This window comes from Cyclopterus lumpus, chromosome 23 (genome assembly GCF_009769545.1).
Source record: "Cyclopterus lumpus isolate fCycLum1 chromosome 23, fCycLum1.pri, whole genome shotgun sequence".
Taxonomy (NCBI): Eukaryota; Metazoa; Chordata; class Actinopteri; order Perciformes; family Cyclopteridae; genus Cyclopterus; species Cyclopterus lumpus.
In genome coordinates, this window is record NC_046988.1 from 8,267,005 (window position 1) to 8,288,481 (window position 21,477).

The following is a 21,477-nucleotide window of genomic DNA, read 5'->3' on the forward strand; positions in this document are numbered from 1 at the left end:
CAGAGAGTTAGGGAAACAGCCGGTTGAGAGGGAGGTGTTAATAAGATGGGTGAGAAAGGGAAGAAGGTCCGGAGCAATGGACTGGAGAATGTGAGACGGGATGGGGTCAAGGGGGCAGGTGGTTGGGCGGGCAGAGGTTACCAAGGTAAGAACTTGATTGGGAGACAGGGGGATAAAAGAGGAAAATGAGGGGGAAGAAGATGAAGTTACTGGAGGTGTAGTTATAGTAAATGAGGAGCGTATGTCGTCTATCTTTTTTGTAAAGTATTCAACAAAGTGGCTTGGTAGAAGGGTGGAGGGAGGGGGGGGGACCAGGGGGGTCAAGGAAGTTGGAAAAAATAGAGAAGAGCTTTTTGGGGTTAGACAAAGAGGATTCGATTCTGGATTGGTAGAACAGACTTTTGGCTGCAGAGATAGACGCAGAGTAGGAGGAGAGAAGAGATTGATAGGCGAGCAGGTCGCTGGCGTGTTGGGATTTTCGCCATTTCCTTTCCGATGCTCATATAGTGTCTCTCTCTCTCAGTGGCAAATTTAGGCTGCATGAGTGAGAAGGAGTCAGTTGAAGGGAGGGCTGACAGAACAGATGAGGCCAGATACATAAAATGTTTCCCAATTAGTTTTCTGTCTAAATTCTGCTCTGTGCAAACATATACATCATCTTTAGGAGCCTCTGGGGACCAAAGGAAATGTCCTGTCTGAGGTTAAGCCACCTTCTCTGCTGTATCATATTCATGTGCGTGCCCCTGTAGTTGTGTGAGTGTGTGTTGCTGGAATATATGTGTACCCCTTGACATCCTCAGTAAAAATACACAGCCATAACTTCTCTTAGACAAATAGTCATTCACCTCTTCTCAGAGCCACACACACGCACACACACGCACACACACGCACACACAGTACACAATACATATACAAATAGAATTCTATTCTCAGTTGATAAATATCTGTTATTTATATATATATATATATATATATATATATATATATATATATATATATATATATATATATATTTATATATATATTATATATACATTGATTAATACACACATGGATGCAAGTAAGTAATGTATGACAGGATGTATGTGGATATGTCAGAGGTACTGCGTGACGGCACATGAATAAAAACGTGCACACGCACACACACACACACACAGGCACACACACGCACACACACGCGCACGCACACACGCACATACGCACACACACAGTACGTCACTGGCTACGATTAGAAATAACAATAAAATACATATACAAATAGAATTCTATTCTCAGTTGATAAATATCTGTTATTTATATATATATATATATATATATATATATATATATATATATATATTACATTACATTACAGGTCATTTAGCTGACGCTTTTATCCAAAGCGACTTACAATAAGATGTAAGATATATGTATATATTTATATATATTATCTATACATTGATGAAGAAAGATTAATAACCTGGAGGAAAAACAAACTATTGGATGGCTTTAAGACCCTGTGGACTTCCCTCTAGTTCCACCAGTAGGTTGACATGTTTATGTATTGAAATATCGCAGATGCTTTGCTGGGAAATTTGGTTTCAGATATTCATTGTCCCCAGAGGATGCTAAGTAATAATAATAATAATTTGACCCCCTGACTTTTCATTTAGCGGCATCATCAGGTCAAAATTGATTCTGTCCAATACTTACTTATAAAAACATATGACATTCCCATCAACCACAGCTGCACTTTGTTTGTAGGGTCACACGCTAAACTAAGATGACATGATACACATAATGCCTCTCCACATTAACATGCTAGCATTATCAGAGTGAATAGTTAACATGCTGACATTTAGTCCACAGCATGAATTATTATCCTCACAGAGTTGCTGGTATGCCTTGAGACTCTTACTGTTTCGGTTGAAATCAAATTCAGGGACAATCCAACCCTTTGATTAGTGGATCCTGGTGAATTTCATCTTATAAGTTTTTCTGTCCCAAAAGTCAGACTGGTGCTGCATCATTAACCTCCTCATTAACATCGTTAAATTATTTGTCAGCTAAGCGATGGTTATTATTCTGTTCATTACCTGACGGTATAACTTAAAACTCCATTTGAATGGATTTGAATTAGTGTATCTAAACTGATAGTTAGGATGTGCATCTACTGTGTGTTTGTGAAAGCAGACTTGGCGCTGGACTTTAGGAGGTTTGTCTCAGTGGAAAAAGCTCCATCATAACAATTAAACACTTTAATCTCCAGTACAGGCTGCTGGTTATCTAAAATTACACCAGTGGCTGTTTCTAGTAGCTTTGATCAGAGAGGTCTTAGATCCCTGATAGTTTTTAACACATTGCCACAGCAATAATAACTCTTGTGGTTACCAGGCAGTGAGGCTTTCCTTCGGTTTCTTTCAACACTGACAACAGTTGTATAAAATGTCTCCACGGTGATTACAGCATGTAACCCTCAGCTACGCGTTGAACATCTGATATCCCCATATTGGCCACACAGTTATTACAGTGAAGAATACCATCATGGTTTTTATTACTGGAGTAAGTGAACTTCCCTGTGGGTGTACATAAGCTACTGAATTGCAGTCGTCGCACAAGAGTGTTGCATTGTATGTGTGCAGAAGGAGACAATGGACGTTTCGCTGTCATAAAGTCATAACACTGTGTGCATTTGTGTGTAATTAATTAATTAATTGTTTTTTCATTTTCATTTTCTTTATTATTTAATTTTTCTTTTTAAGTCCTGCTCTGCTATTTTATTGTATTGTACGGTATATATTGTGCATTTTGTCATACTTAATATTACTTTTTTTAATGTTTACTTTGTAACCATGCTTGCTGCTGCTACAACCAAATTTTCCCCTGGGGATGAATAAAGTATCTATCTATCTATCTATCTATCTATCTATCTATCTATCTATCTATCTATCTATCTATCTATCTATCTATCTATCTGTCTATCTATCTATCTATCTATCTAATTAAATGAGAATGTTTACTGAGCAATGTGGAAAGCTGCAACATCACGGCATGTTATTTTCAGCTACGTCTTGAGTTTAAGAAGTGTGTGTGTATGTGTGTGTGTGTGTGCGTGTGTGTGTGTGTGGGTGTGTGTGTGTGCGTGTGTGTGTGTGTGTGTGTGTGTGCGCGTGTGTGTGTGTGTGTGAGTGTGTGTGTGCACGTTTTTAATCATGTGCAGTCACGCAGTACCTCTGACATATCTACATACATCCTGTCATACATTACTTACTTGCATCCATCGTAATCCTGTTGCCTCACTGACAAAACGAGATGAAACATGCATTTTCGATGTCCTCGCACGTCTACTAACTCATATTTCAAGCTTCCTGTGTGTGCTCAGTATGTACAGTATTTACGTACACAGAGAGAGCGCTGCATAGTCGGTCATATCCGACTGGTAGAACTGGCATCGCAGGTGACTGTTGTGTGCCGAGGCGTTACACCTGTAATACTTTTGGCTTCAGTAGATTTCCACCCTTCACATCTCGTGCAAACAAAGTGCTGGCAGGGATGGAAATGTAAAACTGCAGATTTTAAAGGACCATGCCGCTGTTATTAAACCGTGGTGGGTGGGGTTTCAGTCTTTTTGCTCAAGGGCACATCAGCAGTGTAAAATCTCATACCATCAGAGACGGTCTCTAGAAGCTGGGTTGGTTACTTTAAACATATATTCCCTAACAAATACCCTTGCCATTTATGTATTTATGTACATTCTTTTACTGGAGTATTTCATTCATTTCGAAAGTTTTAATTTTCTCAGACAAAAATACTTTATTTACTGTATTTTCTATTTACTCTATTTGACTCTGCAACAAATGCAGTTATCTGTTGTGCCTTTGGACCTTTATGACCGTAATAAGGCAATATTGGTAGAGTGCCCGAGAAGTGGCAGAACAACCTCAAATGTCTCCAAAACTCACAGTTGATGTTTTGAAAATTGATCAAAGATTCCCTAAATTCCTCAGTAGAATGCATCTGTTGGTAATACAGATACCAAATCTTTTCCATCCCAGTTTCTTTCTTTCTTTCTTTTTCCGCCACATGTTTTCAACCACAGTGTCTTTATCTGCCTGTCTCTTTAAATGTCTAAGAGATTTGGGATGCAGCTCTGGCACGGACCAGCATTATTCTTGGAACTCGGGAAGCAAGTAATGCACACATGCACACAAACACAGAGGAAGGAAGTGTGTGTGTGTGTGTGTGTGTGTGTTGTGGATGGCGATGAAGGCCAAGCCATTAAAAGCCAGGAAGCCGCCACGGGGAATGGCCTGTAATGTCACACATGGCTGTGGCCTGAAAGCTTGAAGGCCTGGGTGTGTTGGGGGGGGGGAAACAGGTTTTGGCTTATCTGTGGAATATATATATATTTTTTTAAACGACATCGGAGAAAGAGACAGCAATACTCTTTCATCTTTCTGTTATTTCATCAGACCTATTCACAACACACCTCAGCCCCTAAGGCACAACTCCAAAACACGGTCACACGCACAGCTTTTCCCAGTACTGTATACAATATGTACACAATATGCACACGCATCCTGCAGCAGTGAGCTCCTCCCACACTCCTCTGGTCGTGTTTGTTTTGGATACAGGCACTCACTCTCTTATTATTGTGGCAAACAGACTTTTCGTATCAATGAATGATAATTGACGTCAAAACCACAAACACTGTTAGGACACGTTGTGTAATCACAAGTCGTGTTACTCTATACTTTAAGGCTCACATGAGTCATGATTGAACCAATTGCCGAGTGTGTTGCTGTTTTTGATGTTTCATTCAGTTCGGTTCTCATATCACCAGTATGACAGTCACACACACACACGCACACAGCTTTGTGGAGGCTGACAGTGATTGAGTAACCACGATCATAATAATATGTGAGATGCTGTGTGTCAGGAAACCACCGTTTATAGCTCGTCTTCTCTATGCCTTGAAAGTCACCTAAAAGTTGCACAAAACGAACAACAACAATGTATTCTGCTGCAATTTAAAACGTTTACCTGCAAAGTATGTTTGTCCTTTGTCATCATGTAAAACACAGCGCCGCGGACGACTTACAGTCAACCGTTTCTTCGAACATTCCTTCCGTTAAACATTTGAACTATCTCTCTCGATCGGAAACTGGTTTCATGCAGTATTTCCCCTCGAAGTGACCCGTGTGCTGCTGCTTTAGAGACAACATTCCTTCAGAGGGGAAGGTCTGCAGCCCGCTCCCACAGGAGCAAACATCTGCACCCCTGAAGGGTCACTGAGCAACTCACTGTTCTCCTGAAGGGTGGCAGCAAGCAAAGAAGCGAGTCAACAGCATGTCATTGGAACACTATGATTAGGTCGGATTTATTACTGAGAAATGATTGGCATTAATAATTTTTTCTCAGAACATGTCAATTCCAGTATTTATGTTCCCTCTGGTTCACAGACTGCATACCCGCGTGCACCTTTTTAAACACCGCAAAGGAACACAAGGAATTCCAGATATTGCTCCCGTCTTCGCCCTCACAAAGACTCTCTGACATCAGTTCACTTTCCAAACATGCCTTCCCAGCAATATAAACTTAAAGCAAACTCTCAACAATGACTAATATATTTTCACAACACCACAAATCATCCCAGAGGGGGCCAATTTTTTTTTTACAAGCCATTGTGGGAAGTAACTGTGTGCGTGTATATGGGCTTGTCTCGTTAGAAGGGATGGGCATCCAGTGGTAATTAAAGAATGTAAAACGGCTCCAAGAACAACAACAACAACAACACACAAGTACATTTAAGGACATATGCTTTTTAGTTGAGTTGCTGGGAGTTCGATAAGAATATCAATATCTAAAGATCAGTATTTAAACAGGACCAGGGACGGGACAATAGCATTCAGGCCTTGAAATAATGTGACATTTCAGTGCTTCAATTTTACATACAACATACATTATATTTAAGTGCATCCTTGAAGAGTCTCTTTTAAAGGTTTGTTCTTTTTTTTCTTGCTATCTTTCTGGTTAAGTGCTTTATGTTACGAATGGCAGGCTAATGGCCAATGCTGGAATTTGACTTTTTGAGCTTGATTGTATGAACTGGATTTTATGTGCATACAAATCAAATCACCTGCAGATACATATTCTACTTTGGACATGTCAATATGTGCTCGCTTCTGTCGTGGATAAACCGGCAGCATAACTGCACTACTGTGCTGTAATAATATTAGGTTTGCACGTTTGTCTTTCTTTCAATCATTTTATTTTTAAGTTTTTACAAGTTACATATTACCTCACATTACTAGACAACAACAAACTATATGAACAATCAGACAAGACAACATTTGAATCAATGTTTTGGAGGTAAAACCTTTTGCTGATATTTCATCAATTTACTTGGTGATTACAATCAAAATAATAATGCAAAGCTACAAAAATAAGAAAGAAATCAGGTATTTATAAATATAACTTGAAAAACATATAACAACATATTTGACAAATCTGCCAAATATGATACAACCTTTTGTATGCTTTTGGTAGGTTGCCCTGCAGGGCCGGAAGGGCCAGCTGGTGAGTCATATGTGAGACTCTATTTCCTGTGCGTTCACAGTCAGGAACGCAGAGAGTCAACTGATATTAGATCACTGCCACTTCTTCTCTCCTACTCACAGACAGCAGATGGAAGTTCAAATGCAGACACACACACACACACACACACACACACACACACACAGGCTCACACGCTCACAGAAACACACAAATGCACACGCATGTGCTGAAATGGAGCAGTAACTCTGAACCTGCATGTGTCATGTTAAATCACAGTTCATATTTCCCGTGCTTGTGGGTGACATTGCGGCACTGTGCGTGGGTCTGTGTGTGGGCGAGTGTCTCCCCACTGTGAATGGGAGGTCAAAGGTCAAAGGTCATTGGGGTTGAGTAGGTTTGTTCATTCTCCCGATGCTTCTGTCTCTTGCGAATACACACACACACACACACACGCACACACACACGTACACACACAAAAGTAAAAGACCGTTAAAAAAGCTGTTATGTTTTTACCAGGCCTCTCAAAGTGACTGTCATTCAGGGGGTTGCGTGCGTGTTTCAGGACTGGGCTCCTGTTGTGCCTTTGAACCTTTACGTTCGAACCTCTGCCGTATGATGACTCGTTTCCTTATCATTATTACTTAAATTCTAGAAGAGATGCACAATTTAATTATGCCATCCCCCTTCAAGTTAGCATTGGGCTAAACAGAAGTTATCTGACTCGACCAGCAAAAGTCTCTCTGGCATGCACGTTAACATTCTGCAAAAACTCATAAACATATATTTATATTTGCTTTACCCCGGACTTTAAATTAGGTCTCTCCCTCTCTCTCTCTCTCTCTCTCTCTCTCTCTCCCTCTCCTTCTCTATCTCTCCGGCTCTAACACACACACACACACACACACACACACACACACACACACACACACACACACACACATGTATTCTTTTGTACATCCTGCCCAGCAATTACTGAGGCGTCCACCCTGGAGCTCGCCCTCCATTGGCTAACAGGAGGAGGAGGGTGACACTCCTCATCACTCATCACAAAAAGGCAAAGTGAGGATCAGCAAATAGAAAGATTAAAGATGTAAAGAGAGAGAACATAATTAACAGAAAGGTGGTTAAAGCATATGTTGTTACTTTTACAGTGTGATATTGATACAGTCATGTTTTTCTATATTTTCAAGTATATTTTTGATTCAGCCTATTGCCTTTGATTGAAACCAGAACTTGTGTACCGCTTGTGTAATGTACACACATTTCCACTGGATGTTTTTGTATCTCTTGTCAGTTACAGTCTTTGTAGAAGGGGTTTGAATGTAGTGTCCTAAAAGTTAATGGCTGTTGTGTCTCTCCTTTAACCTTATGTATCTGTTTATCAAAGTAGAATGCAGGAAGCGGAGTCAAGAAGAAAGTGATGGTTTATGTGATAGTAAACGGGAGAGGAAGAAGGGAAGGATCAAAAAGGAACGAGGATGTATGTAACAGTAAAATGACACGTGGGTTCACTTAGTTGTGACATTAAGGACTCAGCGGGGAACAGGTTTGTGAGAGGGACTCACAATAACGTGACAGCCTTTTGCTTATTTACTCATTGGCGCTTTGGCCATTGAAACACATTTTCCAACCAAAACGTAAACATCAGCATGATCTTCAGGTTAGATTCTGCATTAAGGTCTATAATAAAAACCTGAAAAAGAAGTGGAAACGTTGGTTCTCTCTGCCAGGAGAATCAAGTGGCCGGTGTGTCCGTGAGTGTGCACCTTTGTGTCTGTCCAGGGATAATCTTGCATTATGCTGTTGCAAACTTAAAATATTATATAGAATGTATTTTGGGTCTCCAGACCGTCTGCATGCCCAAGGACCTCTCGTGGTTGCGGTGACTCACACTTTTTCAAAACACACATTTTATTCTTCCATTGACTGCCTGCCGACTCCTCATTCATGACTCTTGACCAGCCCCGGACCAGTTTAGGCGCCACTAGTGATAACACAGCAGAGTGCGCCTCTGACCTCCAGAAGCTGCAGAGATAATGGGGGAAACGGTTTGGCTGGCAGCTATCAACCACAGGTACTCGATAACTCCCGGTGAACACACTGCTGAGTACCTCGCCACCACCCTTTCTAGTGGTAACAGCAGGCCTGTTTGAATAACACAGGTCCCGAGTTGCATTCAAATCGACTCACGTAATGAACACTGGGGGGCAGCAAACACATCTGGAGCATCTGTCAGAAATGTCAGTGGCTTATCTGTGTTGTGCAGCTAAGAAAGCATTGCATCACATTGTTTTAATCAAGACTAAAAAGACAGTCAATGTCAACCAACACCACTCGTAATGTGTCAAGGTCATACAAGCATCGTTTCCTCTGGACCCCATATGGTGGGTGTGTCTGCAATTCCACAGAAATGTTGACCGCGCCGTTAACAAGGAGACCTACTGTAGCAAGAAGCAATTACGAGTTATTTCTAAAATAATTAAATAAATAAAAAACGTTGCATACCAATAGCAATTTTATCATGAGGGTGGTTAGGATGATGGACCAACTGACCTTTGAAAATGGACATTGTGTGTTTGCAACAAACCATGGGATGGATCTTAAATGAGAAGCTTCATTCTTAAGTCTGCTCCTGGTTTTAGGCAACAACACACGCATGTTTGAGGCCAACATGGTTCGAATAAGTAAGTCAGACACGGATCTGCTGCCAGTCAAGTCGACAAAGAGAAAACACAACTCGTGTCTTTGTCCCTGCCTCTCTTCCCCCGGCGTCATGCCGACTCCTCTTCTTTGTGTCACTATCTGTTTCTCTTCATCTGCTTTTCTGCTTTCTTCCCGCTCCCTCACCCTAAATGGCAGTTACATAAAACCAAACAGAAAGATGCTGCCTTCGGGCAGAGAGAGCTTTGGAAGAACGCAGATGAAAAACAAAGAAACCCAGTCAAAGAGGCGAGCACGGACACAGACCGACAGACAGACAGACAGTCAGAGCAACGGAGAGACAGACTGACAGTAAAAAAAATAGAAGAAAACCAGAGCTCCACTCCTAGTTGCTCTTCCCTTCCTATTGGCCATAATAGCAACCAATTGGAGTGCAGGGGAGGAGCACTTCCTGTGAGGTCGAGTGGGGGCTCCCATGTGGTCTGAGGTATATTTGTGTGTGTTTATGTGCAATTAGAAGTGTAAAGACTTGTAGTTGTTTAGGTGCACATTGGTGTACATTTGGAACAACACATTCAAGTATGTGCCTCGTGTGTTTTTGAGTGTGTGGAGCTGGCGTGGGTGTGCGTGCATTACGTGATATGGTCCTGGGCCTCGGGTTGTGCATCAGTGAATTTAAGGAATGGAAGATTTACAGGCAGTAACTTTATAAATACCATATGTCCACAAAGAACTGTGAATAAAAGAGAACCTCTGTCTACAGATGTACGTTTTACTTACTCAGCTCAGTACTGAAGTTACAGTTTATATTATTGTTTTGATTTTGATTATAGTTCAGAGTCATTCTTATTCTTATTCTTATCATTTGTATTGTTTTTATTTCTCATAGTTAGTGGCTCTATGGATAGCAGTATCGGTCCTTTGGGATGGATTGCCAAGAAATTTGGATCATGTCATTCATTCATGTTGCCCTCAGGAATGATTTTAATATTTTGATTCATGAGTCTAAATGATAAATGTTTTTTTAAATCTATATCCTTGTCTCAATAGTTGGTCATATGCCAGCCATTAGACTGAGGTCAATTTAAAAAACAGTTGGCAGCAATATAATGTCCATTGTTTCCAGCGATGAAAGCGCACTTAGTGGCAGCTTCACGTTCCCATTTCATCTTTTATTGTATGTGGACATTTGTGATCTTGTGCGGTTACAGTACTTTAAATCTTTAAGCAATGAGAACCACATTTTACAGTAGTTTTATTGACTGCATGTCCAGTAAGCCCAGAACAATGAGGCACTAATATGCCATGGCTCCTGTATCTGTGTGACGCATAATGAAGGCTGCTGTGGAATTAGTGAAAAAAGAAAACTTCTTTCTTCTTCTCATTCCTCAAAAGCAAAAGCTGAGCCAGGTAGTCGACCCTGGACCTTTATGACTTAACCCTGAGGCCAGCTGCTAGCTCACAGCTTCTGAAGATAAACGTGCGTAACCCTGCTCACCACTTCTTGTGCCATAAACAAGGACCCGTCCCTCTCTAGCCGGTGAAACAAAGGGCAAAATAATAATTTCATAAATCCAGATATGTTCACATTAAGCGTGATAAACGCACACACGTCAGTACATTAGAGGGACATTAAACTAAACACATGGTCCGTAAAACTGTATGTGTGTGTGTGTGTTTGTGTGTGTGTGTATGTGTGTGTGTGTGTGTGTGTGTGTGTGTGTATGTGTGTGTGTGTGCGTGTGTGTGTGTTTGTATGTTTTGGAGGGCTGCCTAAAGCTGATGTTGATAAATTGTGACCACATGAGTCCCAAAAGGGGAAAAGATGGAAACAGGCCTGTTTATATATATATACATACTTTTTTCTCTCACTCTCTCCCTGTCTCTATAGTCTTTGTTTCACTTCCTTACGCCCCCCCCCCCCCCCCCTCTCTCTCTCTCTCACACACCCATTTCAAAGGGACTCGGATCATGTGCTCATCGTGTTTTGACAGTCTTACAGTTCTAGGAATTGCTTCATGCCTTCTTGGAGATGTATCCAGTCTGGATCAAGCTGTACTGTATAACACAGGCTGTATGAAATATAGAAAAAAATATATCACATGGGTTGGGATCACAGCATCAGGACGGTTGAATTGTCCTTCACAGAAATATGTTTATTCAAACTTTAAATGGGATATTAGTAAACCTTTGGATAAAGTGCAAGGTGCACTAAATCCGAAAATACCCCAAAACAGTGCATACTTTTCCTCCCACGCAGAGGCTCGGTTTGTTTTTGGTTCTGGTTTTGTGCCATTCGGAGAGTCCAAAACATACATGTGAAAATGTCAACATCAACGCCTTGTTCCAGAAATCAAAGCCCCCTCCTGATAAGACATGGACCTCATTTGAACAGCGTCCATGGAAAGTATTTTCTGCAAAAGTGCACCTGCCAAGTTCTTTTCTGCACATGATGTCAGCCCACGAGCACACTGTTTACATCTCCCACCGTGTTGTCCTAACAACTGGAAATGAAAACAATGAACTGAAAACATTGTGGACCGTCCGGGGCTCGGTAGAATTCAAATGAAGAAGTCTGTATGAAGCGTTGTGGCTAAAGTGCCACATTAAAAAACGAAGGCAGCTCACACGGAGAAGATGCAGGTTTGAACAATTAATTACTGGACATGCACAGTGTCAAAGTTCTGCTTATTTTGGAGCAGCAAAGCACATTTCAGCCTTGTGAGGTCATGAAGTACAATGTGTCCCTATATTGTCCACATGATTGGCCTTACATATATGATCTATATGTCTCCTGATTTATACACACTGCACTCTTTCAAAGTGCACTGACACAGCCTTGGGTAAAATGATCCATTTACAGACAGAATGCTTACATCTATAACTCAGTGGTAAGTGGTCCAATAGGCGTCTGCAATCCATGAACTATATCGCAGAGCAATAATTAGATAGAGTAGATGTTGGTCCCCGACGTAGAAAGGCATTATGTAAAGATGTTAAACACCACCTCTTTATGGGGAAGGTTGTGTTGTGTTTCTTTTAACACACGTTCACATACACACACAGTTGATTTGTGTACTATCAGATGTGCAAAAAAGTCGACCTTGTTGCCATTCTTAAAAACTTCAAATAAGCTTCTATTAGAAATCTTATAATAAATGAGCCACGAGAAGAAACAACTATCTGCTTCTGAGCTGTCAAAATAAGAGACGCGCTGATCTCATCCCTGCTGCTAAACAAGGAAGTACACTAAATATAGTGCGGTGGAAAAAAGCAATTAAAATGATCTATGTGGAGTTTTATTATCATGATTATTATGGCTTGGATTTGGTTGGAGGATGAATAAATAAAACAATGAACACAGTTTATCTCATCAGACCTTTCCTGGCAGTACCCTGTAGAGGTGTTCTTGGTCTTTGCTGCCCTCTCCTGGTCAGAACTCAATTCTTATTCTATGTTATTATTATTATTATTATTATTATGAGTTAATTGTCTTGATATCCCTCCATCTTGGGGCAGAACAGACAACAGAAAAAGAAAAAAGAAAAGTCATCATCCAGACCGGATGGGCGTAAACAGATCACTGAAATATGAATTGTGTATCTCTCAGGGAGGTTCCCCCTCTAATCTGAACATGAACCTGTATGCCACCAAGAAGACGGCCGCCGAGGGCATGTTGGACATCGCTCTGTTCCTGGCTAACATCACGCACATGAAGACCGTCATCGAACAGGGAGCTGGATACAGGTACAGTGTGTGTGTGTGTGTGTGTGTGTGTGTGTGTGTGTGTGTGTGTGTGTGTGTGAGAAAGAGAGAGGACACACTGCGAAATATCACTGCAACATTCAACTTAAAAGTAGAATGGTTGGGGGGAGGGGGTGTTGATTGTTCACTGTTGCCTCGACACAATATTTATTGACAAATAATATATTGCATACCGTTTCTCTCTCTCCTCCTCAGGTACTATGCTGCCGTCCTGACCCTCATCTCCTTCTCCCTTGCTCTCCAGATAGTGGCTGGAGTCCTGATCATCATCATTGGTGAGCCAATCACATTACAGCATTAGTTTGGCATTAAATAGATCTAGAAATCCATCCCCCATGCTCTTAACCACTCATATTAACACACTAATGCACAGACGACTGATTTGTTGTGAAGACACACTCGGTGTTTCGCACAAAAGGGTTTCGAGCAAACACATAAATTTTTTATTCAACATGAGCTATGACTATAAAAGGCTGATGAAAGTAAAATCACATGCATTGGAACGGTTAGCTGAGCATTGTTATTTTTGTTTTGTTGTTATTTTTGGTGTGTGTGTGTGTGTACATTATTGCAGCTCGGCGAGACATAAGCGAAGAGGCCAATCAGAAGCGCCTGGACAGCCTGAACAACACCACAACCATCCTCATCTTCCTCATCTTCGTCACCAATATCTTCATCTCTGTCTTTGGGATGGAGCGCACCGGCCTCTTTGCCAGGATGCATTTCTGACTTTCTGATGTAGGCAATCATTCTAATATGGAGACTTATTGGGAAAGTAGTCAACATGGGACCAGACTATGTACACACACACACACACACACACACACACACACATACACACACACACACGGATACAGATGAGTGTGACTTATCGTTCTACTTAAAGTACTAATAAACTGCAGTATTTCTGTACTCTGGTTTTTATACAGGATGAATGGATTGGGCCAAGGGACCAACTGTGTGTGTGTATGTGTATGTGTGTGTGTTTCTGTGTGTTTCTGTCTGTGTGTAATGCATGCGTGTGTGTGTGTGTGTGTGTGTGTGTGTGTGTGCCCAGCTCGTTGTGAGCTGACCAGCCTCCCGTCTTGTCAGCGGTTGTTAAACTTCCTGAACAATCTGACCACCGGCATCATCTTCCTCACCCTCATCGTCAACATCATCAAAGCCGCCTTCGGCACACAACGCAGCTGCTTCCTGCGATGGCTGCTCCAGCGTTTCATTCTATAGGCCGATGACCGATAACGCATTCAAGCACACACCGTACGTACATTCACACTCACAACAACTGAACATTAACGTACAAGTTTAAAGTTGCCATGCGTGGAATTTGCATTTGTGCTGTATGTTGCTGTAGCGTGACACACCTTCACACGAGTTCACATACGCACATGCACACTGTGAGTTTGCTTCTGTCAAAGTTAAATGTGGAAGCACATTCCAACTGTTATGTCTATGACGTAAATATGAAGCCACAGCCTGAACAAGGTTGTTAAGGTGCGTCTGCAGCGTGGTTTTCTTCTCATGTGTGTATGGTGCTTCCCAACATTTAGAGCTCCCTCCTTTTAGATGTTGAACCTCGATTAGCAGCGAGACATCAGCTTCATAAAAACTCCAGTTCTTCTGAAGTGAATGAGAAAGCTCCCAAACCCAGTAATTTGTCTTTTGCTCAAGTTTAAAGGACGTTTCTTCACCTCAATTTGCACTACAGTGTAATTGCGTCCGTTTGTCTTTGTATTGACTTTATTCATGCCACATCTAAAACTTGTTTATTCTGAAAAAGTGTGTTTCACTCACGCTGCTCGCTTAAAAGATACAAGGGAACTGGAGAACCAGACAAGCTCAAAATGTCAATTTAGACCAATTTAAGTTACAAAACATGACATCAATATTATATCCCAAGTCTGCCACTGAGGAACTTATTCTGACTGGGTCAGCCGGGGTTTATTTACTCCAGAGCATCATCACAGTCATTTGTATTTGTTGAGCGAGGGTCAAAATGTCACAGAGAATGTAGACAGAGGCTGGAGGGCGTGTGACTGCATTGTATTGATGAGTACGTTACCGTATGTATGGGGCAACTGTGAGTTCACGTGTGAGCCAGCATGCATCAAACGTCTGGCTGTGTGTGGATGTGTTTGAAGTGTTTGAAATTGTGTGTCTGTCTGTGTGTGTGTGTGTGTGTGCGTATGTGCGTGTGTGTGTGTGTGTGTGTGTGTGTGTGTGTGTGTGTATTGTAGCCCGCAGGGACCTGAACGTGGTGTCCAATCAGAAACGACTCGACTACCTGAACAACCTTGCCACAGGTGTCATCTTCCTCACCACGGTGACTAACTTCTTTGTCAGCTTCTTCGGATCCAAGAGGACTGGCTTCTTCCGCTGGCTGCTGGCTCGACTCCACTTCTGACACGAGCGCACACCCAACCACAAACATGCGCTCAGTGTATTTCATCTGTGCACACGCTGATTCACAGTTGAAAATTCACTGCTGTCAATTGACATTCAATTCGCATATTTTCAAACATCACATCTTATTTATCATTCAGGCTCTTGAAATCTGCGTCCCGCTGTAATCCAACTAAAATAATGTCACTTTAACCAACTGTATATCTATGTAAATATGATCGGATTTGCTGCAATAACATGCTTGTGCAAAAATGTTGTTAAATTATGTGTATTTCAAATGGTTTTACACTTGTAATTCCTCTTTGGTTATTGGAAAAAAAATTGTATATGATTTATTTTAAACTTGTTTGGCATAGAAAATGATTTTCAGACCAAAAAACAGGGTAATATAAATAAAACATATCCCTCTAATATGTACCGACACATTCCCCTCCAGAAAACTGAATAAATGTAGCGATTTAACAGAAGCTATGCTATGCTTATTGTGTGTTTTTTTTTGCTGATGGTTGACTGTTACGGGTCAGCCGGAGTATAAATAGTGAATGCAAGGCAACAGGTGCACATTATAATAATGTCACAAGCGAGTGTGTGTGAAGATGTGAGGATGTCAGTGTTTAAAGGAGAGAAGCAAAGTTGCATTTTAGTTTGTGAATTTATATTACGGGAATCAAAATGTGTGTGCGTGTGTGTGTGTGTGTGTGTGCGTGTGTGTGTGTGTGTGTGTGTGTGTGTGTGTGTCACAGGCCGTCGGGACCTGAATACCTCCACCTTGCAGAAACGTCTGGATTACCTGAACAACGTAACAACCACCATAGTCTTCATCACCACAGTCCTCAACTTCTTCATCAGCACCTTCGGCATGCAGCGCACTGGACACTTCCCTTGGCTCATGATGCGCATTCACTGACACACACACACTTCTGATAAATATTAATGTTGCAGAGGCTCATAATACGCATTCATACATACATTATTATTCTTTATTCCTGCACTTAACTTTTAATGTAGATCTTAGCTACAGGATACACTGATCAGTTGTAAGTAGCACTGTTGTACATGTTAACACTTGCTTATTTTATGATTACATAACTTAAATAAAAAATATGAAGAAGACAATTATGTAAAATGTCCTTTTCTTTCAGTTTATTCCATAACAAGTTTTACATTTGCTCTTCAAATCCATATACATATAGAATCAAATGTAATATTAGCGGGATAGTCCTTCTACTATGGTGTACCTCCTTTTCCTCACTAAGATGAGGGAAAGGTGGCATCAAGCGTCTCCCTAATCTAACATCAGCCTCATTACGAATTGCTGGTACTATTAAGTACCAAAAAGGTACTTAACTACTATTAAGTAATGGAGAAAGTCTCTGTTTGCTTGCCCCATCACAGTAAGGTCAGAGGTCAAGCTCTACACCCTGTTCGGGAGAATGTCCTCATGCAAAGATCCGGAACATCAAAATAATGTCATTTTAATGTGATTTAGTGCCATGTACGTATATTGTAGCCTAGCAGTTGTATCAACCTTAATATGAAGTCAACAACTGTCTGTCAAATCAAATAAAGAAAGTTAAATATAATATCTAATAATATCTCAACAATATTTATTGTCAGATTTCAAATTGAACTGGATGAATTATAAATAATACATACTTTGATAATAAAAAATCGGAATACACACATTTTCAATACATCAAATTGTACAACGCGTGTAATTGGTTGGTGTGTTTCCTGGACAGGTGCCGTAAAGGCTGGAAAAGTTGTGCCGACTCAAATAGAAGCACTCCATTAAAATTAAATAAGTATAAATTATCTATTCGGCTATAGGTCCAGGTCCAGATACAGCTGGTCTGGGTCCAGAACCGGACTACGGCCTATTAGTGACCCCTGCTCTAGACCAACCAGCTCGTCTACTTTATGTTTTAGATCAGTATTTAATGGTGCGCTGATGGCTCCATGTTATCTAACTTTACAAATAATAAAGAGAAGTAGGTAGAGGTATCTACCAGATTATACAATGCTGTAAATCCCTGTATATCAGGGAAGTGGAGTGTATGTCCTCATTTATAGTGTGGTTGCTATTCTTCCTGGTTGGGTGGAGAGGCAGAGCCTCGATTGTGTTACCATAGAAAAGTCCATTCGTGAACGTATAATGTACTGAACTGGAGTTACCGGTTCAGTAACATTTCTCCAGAAATGAAAGAGCTTGCTTTAAGTGAACCTACCCCATACACATCAACCAGTTTCCACAGACAACACAGACTACTCGAAAGGTAAAGTGCTTTGATACTTTGATCTTAAATAACATTTAAGGAAATCTATGTATGCCTGTGTCCAGATGAAAGATATTACAAAGACCATAAAGTTATAATACGCTACCACGGATTACAATGCTGAAGTATCTGGGAAATGTTTGACAGTGGTATAATATCCAGTATTTCCTGTATTTCCCCACTGAGGGACTAATAAAGGATTATCTTATCCTATCTTATCTTATCTTATTTCATCAGGTTGACTAATTACACATTTTAGGATTTTATTGCTAACTGCTATTTGCATATGCATGACATGTTGACTGTTCAGGTGTTGTTTTCCTCGACCGTCACTGCAGTGATTATTTTCATCAGTTAGTTGGACCCAAAAGCAGACTCAGACACACCAGTAAAATGATTGAGGGAATTTACTGAAAAAAAAGGTGCAGAAGGGGTCAACGAGGATGGATGTAATGGCGGAGAGGGGTGGATGGCGTCGGGAAGGCAGGTGTGGCCGATGACAGCAGGCAGGCGAGGAACCAGTTTCTGGAACACAGGGAAGCAAACAATAACTCAGTAACAATAGGATTTACATTCCACAGAAAGTAAACCTTCGCTAATGAACGCCATGCTATAGGCGCTTTGACACGGACTGAAAGAATGAGGAAATAAAACAGTCTGTCCGGATCCATATGAAGGATGAGACAGAGAGAAACTCAGGGTGTGTTGCACCAGCGAGCATGTTAGGTTCACAAAGTAAGTTACCATGGTAACACACCCAGAGTTTAAGTTCCTCTCATCCCAGGGTTAACTAACTGCTTTATGGAACAGGGCCCTGTTGTCCTGGAGGTCGGGGCCTAGACCTTTGTTGCATGTCATCCTCTCTCTCTCTCTACCCTAATTTCTCTGATGTTTTAACTGCTGGATGGCTTAACATTTCCTTCAGCTCAATAAATCCAAATCAGAAGTCATATTATTCAGTTCCCCAAACAATAACACCAGTCTCATCAAGAGTGCACTTGGTCCCCTGGCTGCTTATTTAAAACCTGTTGCCAGAAATGTGGGTGTAATGTTTGACTCTCAATTAAATTTTGAATCACAGATCAAAAAAATTGTCCAGTCCTGCTTCTTTCAATTAAGAATAATCTCACAAATCAAACCCATATTGTCACTCTCAGACCTGGAAAAAGTCATTCATGCACTCATTTCCTCCCGACTCGACTACTGCAACTCCCTCCTTTCCGGCATAAATCAAAAATTCCCCTATTTTAGTTTGTCTGTTCTGCTTTATTTTGTATTTGTAATTTTCTATTCCTCTATTGTGTTCATTGCCTATATGGCATTGTCTCTTGTATTTTAGAAATGTTTACTTGTATTGACGTTATGTTTTGCCTTGCTTCTATGTAGAGCACTTTGTAAACCCTGTTTTTAAAGGTGCTATATAAATAAAGTTATTATTATTATTATTCATTGTGGGGCGACTATGGGTCAGTGGTTAGCATGCCCGTCTTTCAATCAAGAGGTTGGCAGTTCAATCCCCGCCCTAGTCAATGTGTCCTTGAGCAAGACACTTAACCCTGCATTGCTCCCTGTAGCTGTGTCTACGGTGTATAATGTAAAGTGTCTTTGAGTATCTAGAAAAGCGCTATATAAATTAAATGGATTATTGTCATGGCAGACCTTTGCATAATGTATTGCATAAATGGTATCGGATGCTATTAAAAGACAGGTGTCAATCATTCTGAACACCAAAAACCAGTACAACTTGACCTCCTATGGAGGGAAATGGTAGACAGAAATGTAATTTACTGACTTAATTTACACATTTTTGGGGTTTTAAATTGAAAAGTATAATCATGGAATCCTTTCCTCTCATGTAGACATGGCCTGCAGCCTCCTATGTGACGAGCAGCTCCTGTGTTCAATCTGTCTGCATGTGTTCAGCGAGCCTGTCTCTACTCCATGTGGACACAACTACTGCAAGACTTGTATCACAGGGTACTGGGCCAGCAGCAGCCAGATAAAGTGTCCCCTCTGTATGAAGAAGTTCCGCAGGAGACCACAGCTCCTGGTCAACACAGGGTTCAGAGATATGGTGGAGCATTTCAAAAACATGAGTGAGAGGGATGAAGATGACATCCTTGTCAAACCAGGGGAGGTGCCCTGTGACATCTGCCTTGTGCCGAAGCTCAAGGCCCAGAAGACGTGCCTGGTGTGTTTGGCCTCGTACTGCCAGCTTCACCTGGAGCCTCACCAGAGAGTCACAACCCTTAAGAAGCACCAGTTGGTGGACCCTGTGTCAAACCTGGACGACAGGGTGTGTAAGAGGCACGACAAGATGTTGGAGCTCTTCTGTCGCAAAGACCAGATGTGTGTTTGTTTCATGTGCCTGAAAGACGACCACGCAACGCACAAAGCTGTCCCGCTAGAGCTCGCCTTCAGAGAGAGGAAAGTCCAGCTGAACTGTGTGACGTCAGAGATGATCATGATGGAAAACACCACATCCAGGAGTATTAAGCAAATCAAACACTCAGCTGATCAGAGCAAGAAAGAGTCTGAGAAAGAGATCGCGGACATTGCTGAGGTTTTCACTGCTCTGGTGGTCTCTAGGGTAAGACGCCAGGCTGAGCTGATTGAGGTGATCCAGAAGAATCAGGAAGCTGCACAGAAGCCGGCTGAAGACCACGTGACACAGCTGGAGCTGAAGGTAGCTGAATTGAGGAGGAGAAGATCCGAAATGGAGCAACTCTTGCAAACAGAGGACCAGCTCCTCCTCCTTCAGAGCTGTCCATCTCTCTTACCTGCACACACTGAGGACCTATTTGACCCTAGGTCCCACTCCAACCGTCCATCTACATCAGACCTCCATGACCTCAGTCAGCAGAGTTGTGTGGCGACGGTGAAAAAAGCAGTTGTTCAGATGGAAAAGACCCTCAGTAATGAGATGGTGATGCTTATACACAAGGTCAGGTTTGATTGTTGTGAGGCTGGACAGATACCAGATTTGATAGAGTTTGATAGAGAAGTGTGGACTCCACCTCGGGACAAGCTGATGATGATCCAGCAGAACGATGCGGTGGACGTGATTCTGGACGCCTACACAGCCCATAACAGACTCATAGTGTCTGAGGATGGGAAGCAACTGAGATTTGGGCACGGTCCACCATCTCTTACTACTTTTTTTGGGAGAAGATTTCAACTCCAAAGCTACATTCTTGGAAAAGAGGGTTTTTCCTCAGGCAGGTTCTACTATGAAGTGCAGATTACTGGGAGTAGAGGTTGGGTATTGGGAGTGGCCAAAGAGTCCGTTCACAGGGAGACCCTTTTCACTTGTAGCCCTGAGGAGGGATGCTGGACACTGGGATCTTGCAACTATTACCAAAGCTATTTACCTCAAACTTGCATGGATGCTAGCTGGACCAACAACAAACACACTGTTGGTGTGTTCGTTGATTACGAGAAGGGAGAGGTCTCCTTTTATGACGTGGACGCCAGGACTCTGATCTACTCCTACTCAGGATGTGCCTTCATCGAGACAATACCAGCATTGAAAACTTTTCTTTATTTTCTGGCTGGCGCATCCTTAAGTCGCAGAGCAAAGCTCTACCCTTTCTTTGGTATTATTGAAGATAACTTGTCACTCTTGTCAACTCTTGTCATCACTCCTGTCGTACACCAAAGTTAAGGTGCCATATTAATCAGGGGAAATAAATGTGTAACTTCTACCGTAAGGTAACAGTAGTAGAATCAAACATTACAAAAAGACCATAACACTCATAATACTCAGTTCAGTGCCGTAACGGAAACACATGAGGCCCCCCTGCAGAATAACCCTGAGATGCCCCCCCCTCCCCCC

General features: G+C 41.6%; 2 protein-coding genes across 2 annotated transcripts in view; both read left to right on the forward strand.

Moving 5' to 3' along the window:
* The window catches only part of LOC117726340 (ninjurin-2-like), a 22,415-nt gene extending 7,035 nt beyond the window's left edge, over positions 1–15,380 (forward strand). The window contains exons 2-4 of the mRNA XM_034526565.1: positions 12,809–12,945; positions 13,159–13,238; positions 15,201–15,380. Coding sequence (XP_034382456.1) covers positions 12,809–12,945; positions 13,159–13,238; positions 15,201–15,367 — 384 coding nt within the window. The 3' untranslated portion in view covers positions 15,368–15,380. The remainder of the gene's footprint in view (positions 1–12,808; positions 12,946–13,158; positions 13,239–15,200) is intronic.
* A 2,187-nt stretch (positions 15,381–17,567) lies between these two features.
* Positions 17,568–21,427, forward strand: LOC117726253 (E3 ubiquitin-protein ligase TRIM38-like). Its single transcript, XM_034526426.1, has 2 exons — positions 17,568–17,642; positions 19,502–21,427. The coding sequence occupies exon 2, from the start codon at positions 19,504–19,506 to the stop codon at positions 21,304–21,306; it is 1,803 nt and encodes a 600-aa protein (XP_034382317.1). The 5' UTR covers positions 17,568–17,642; positions 19,502–19,503; the 3' UTR covers positions 21,307–21,427.
* Positions 21,428–21,477: the final 50 nt, after the last annotated feature.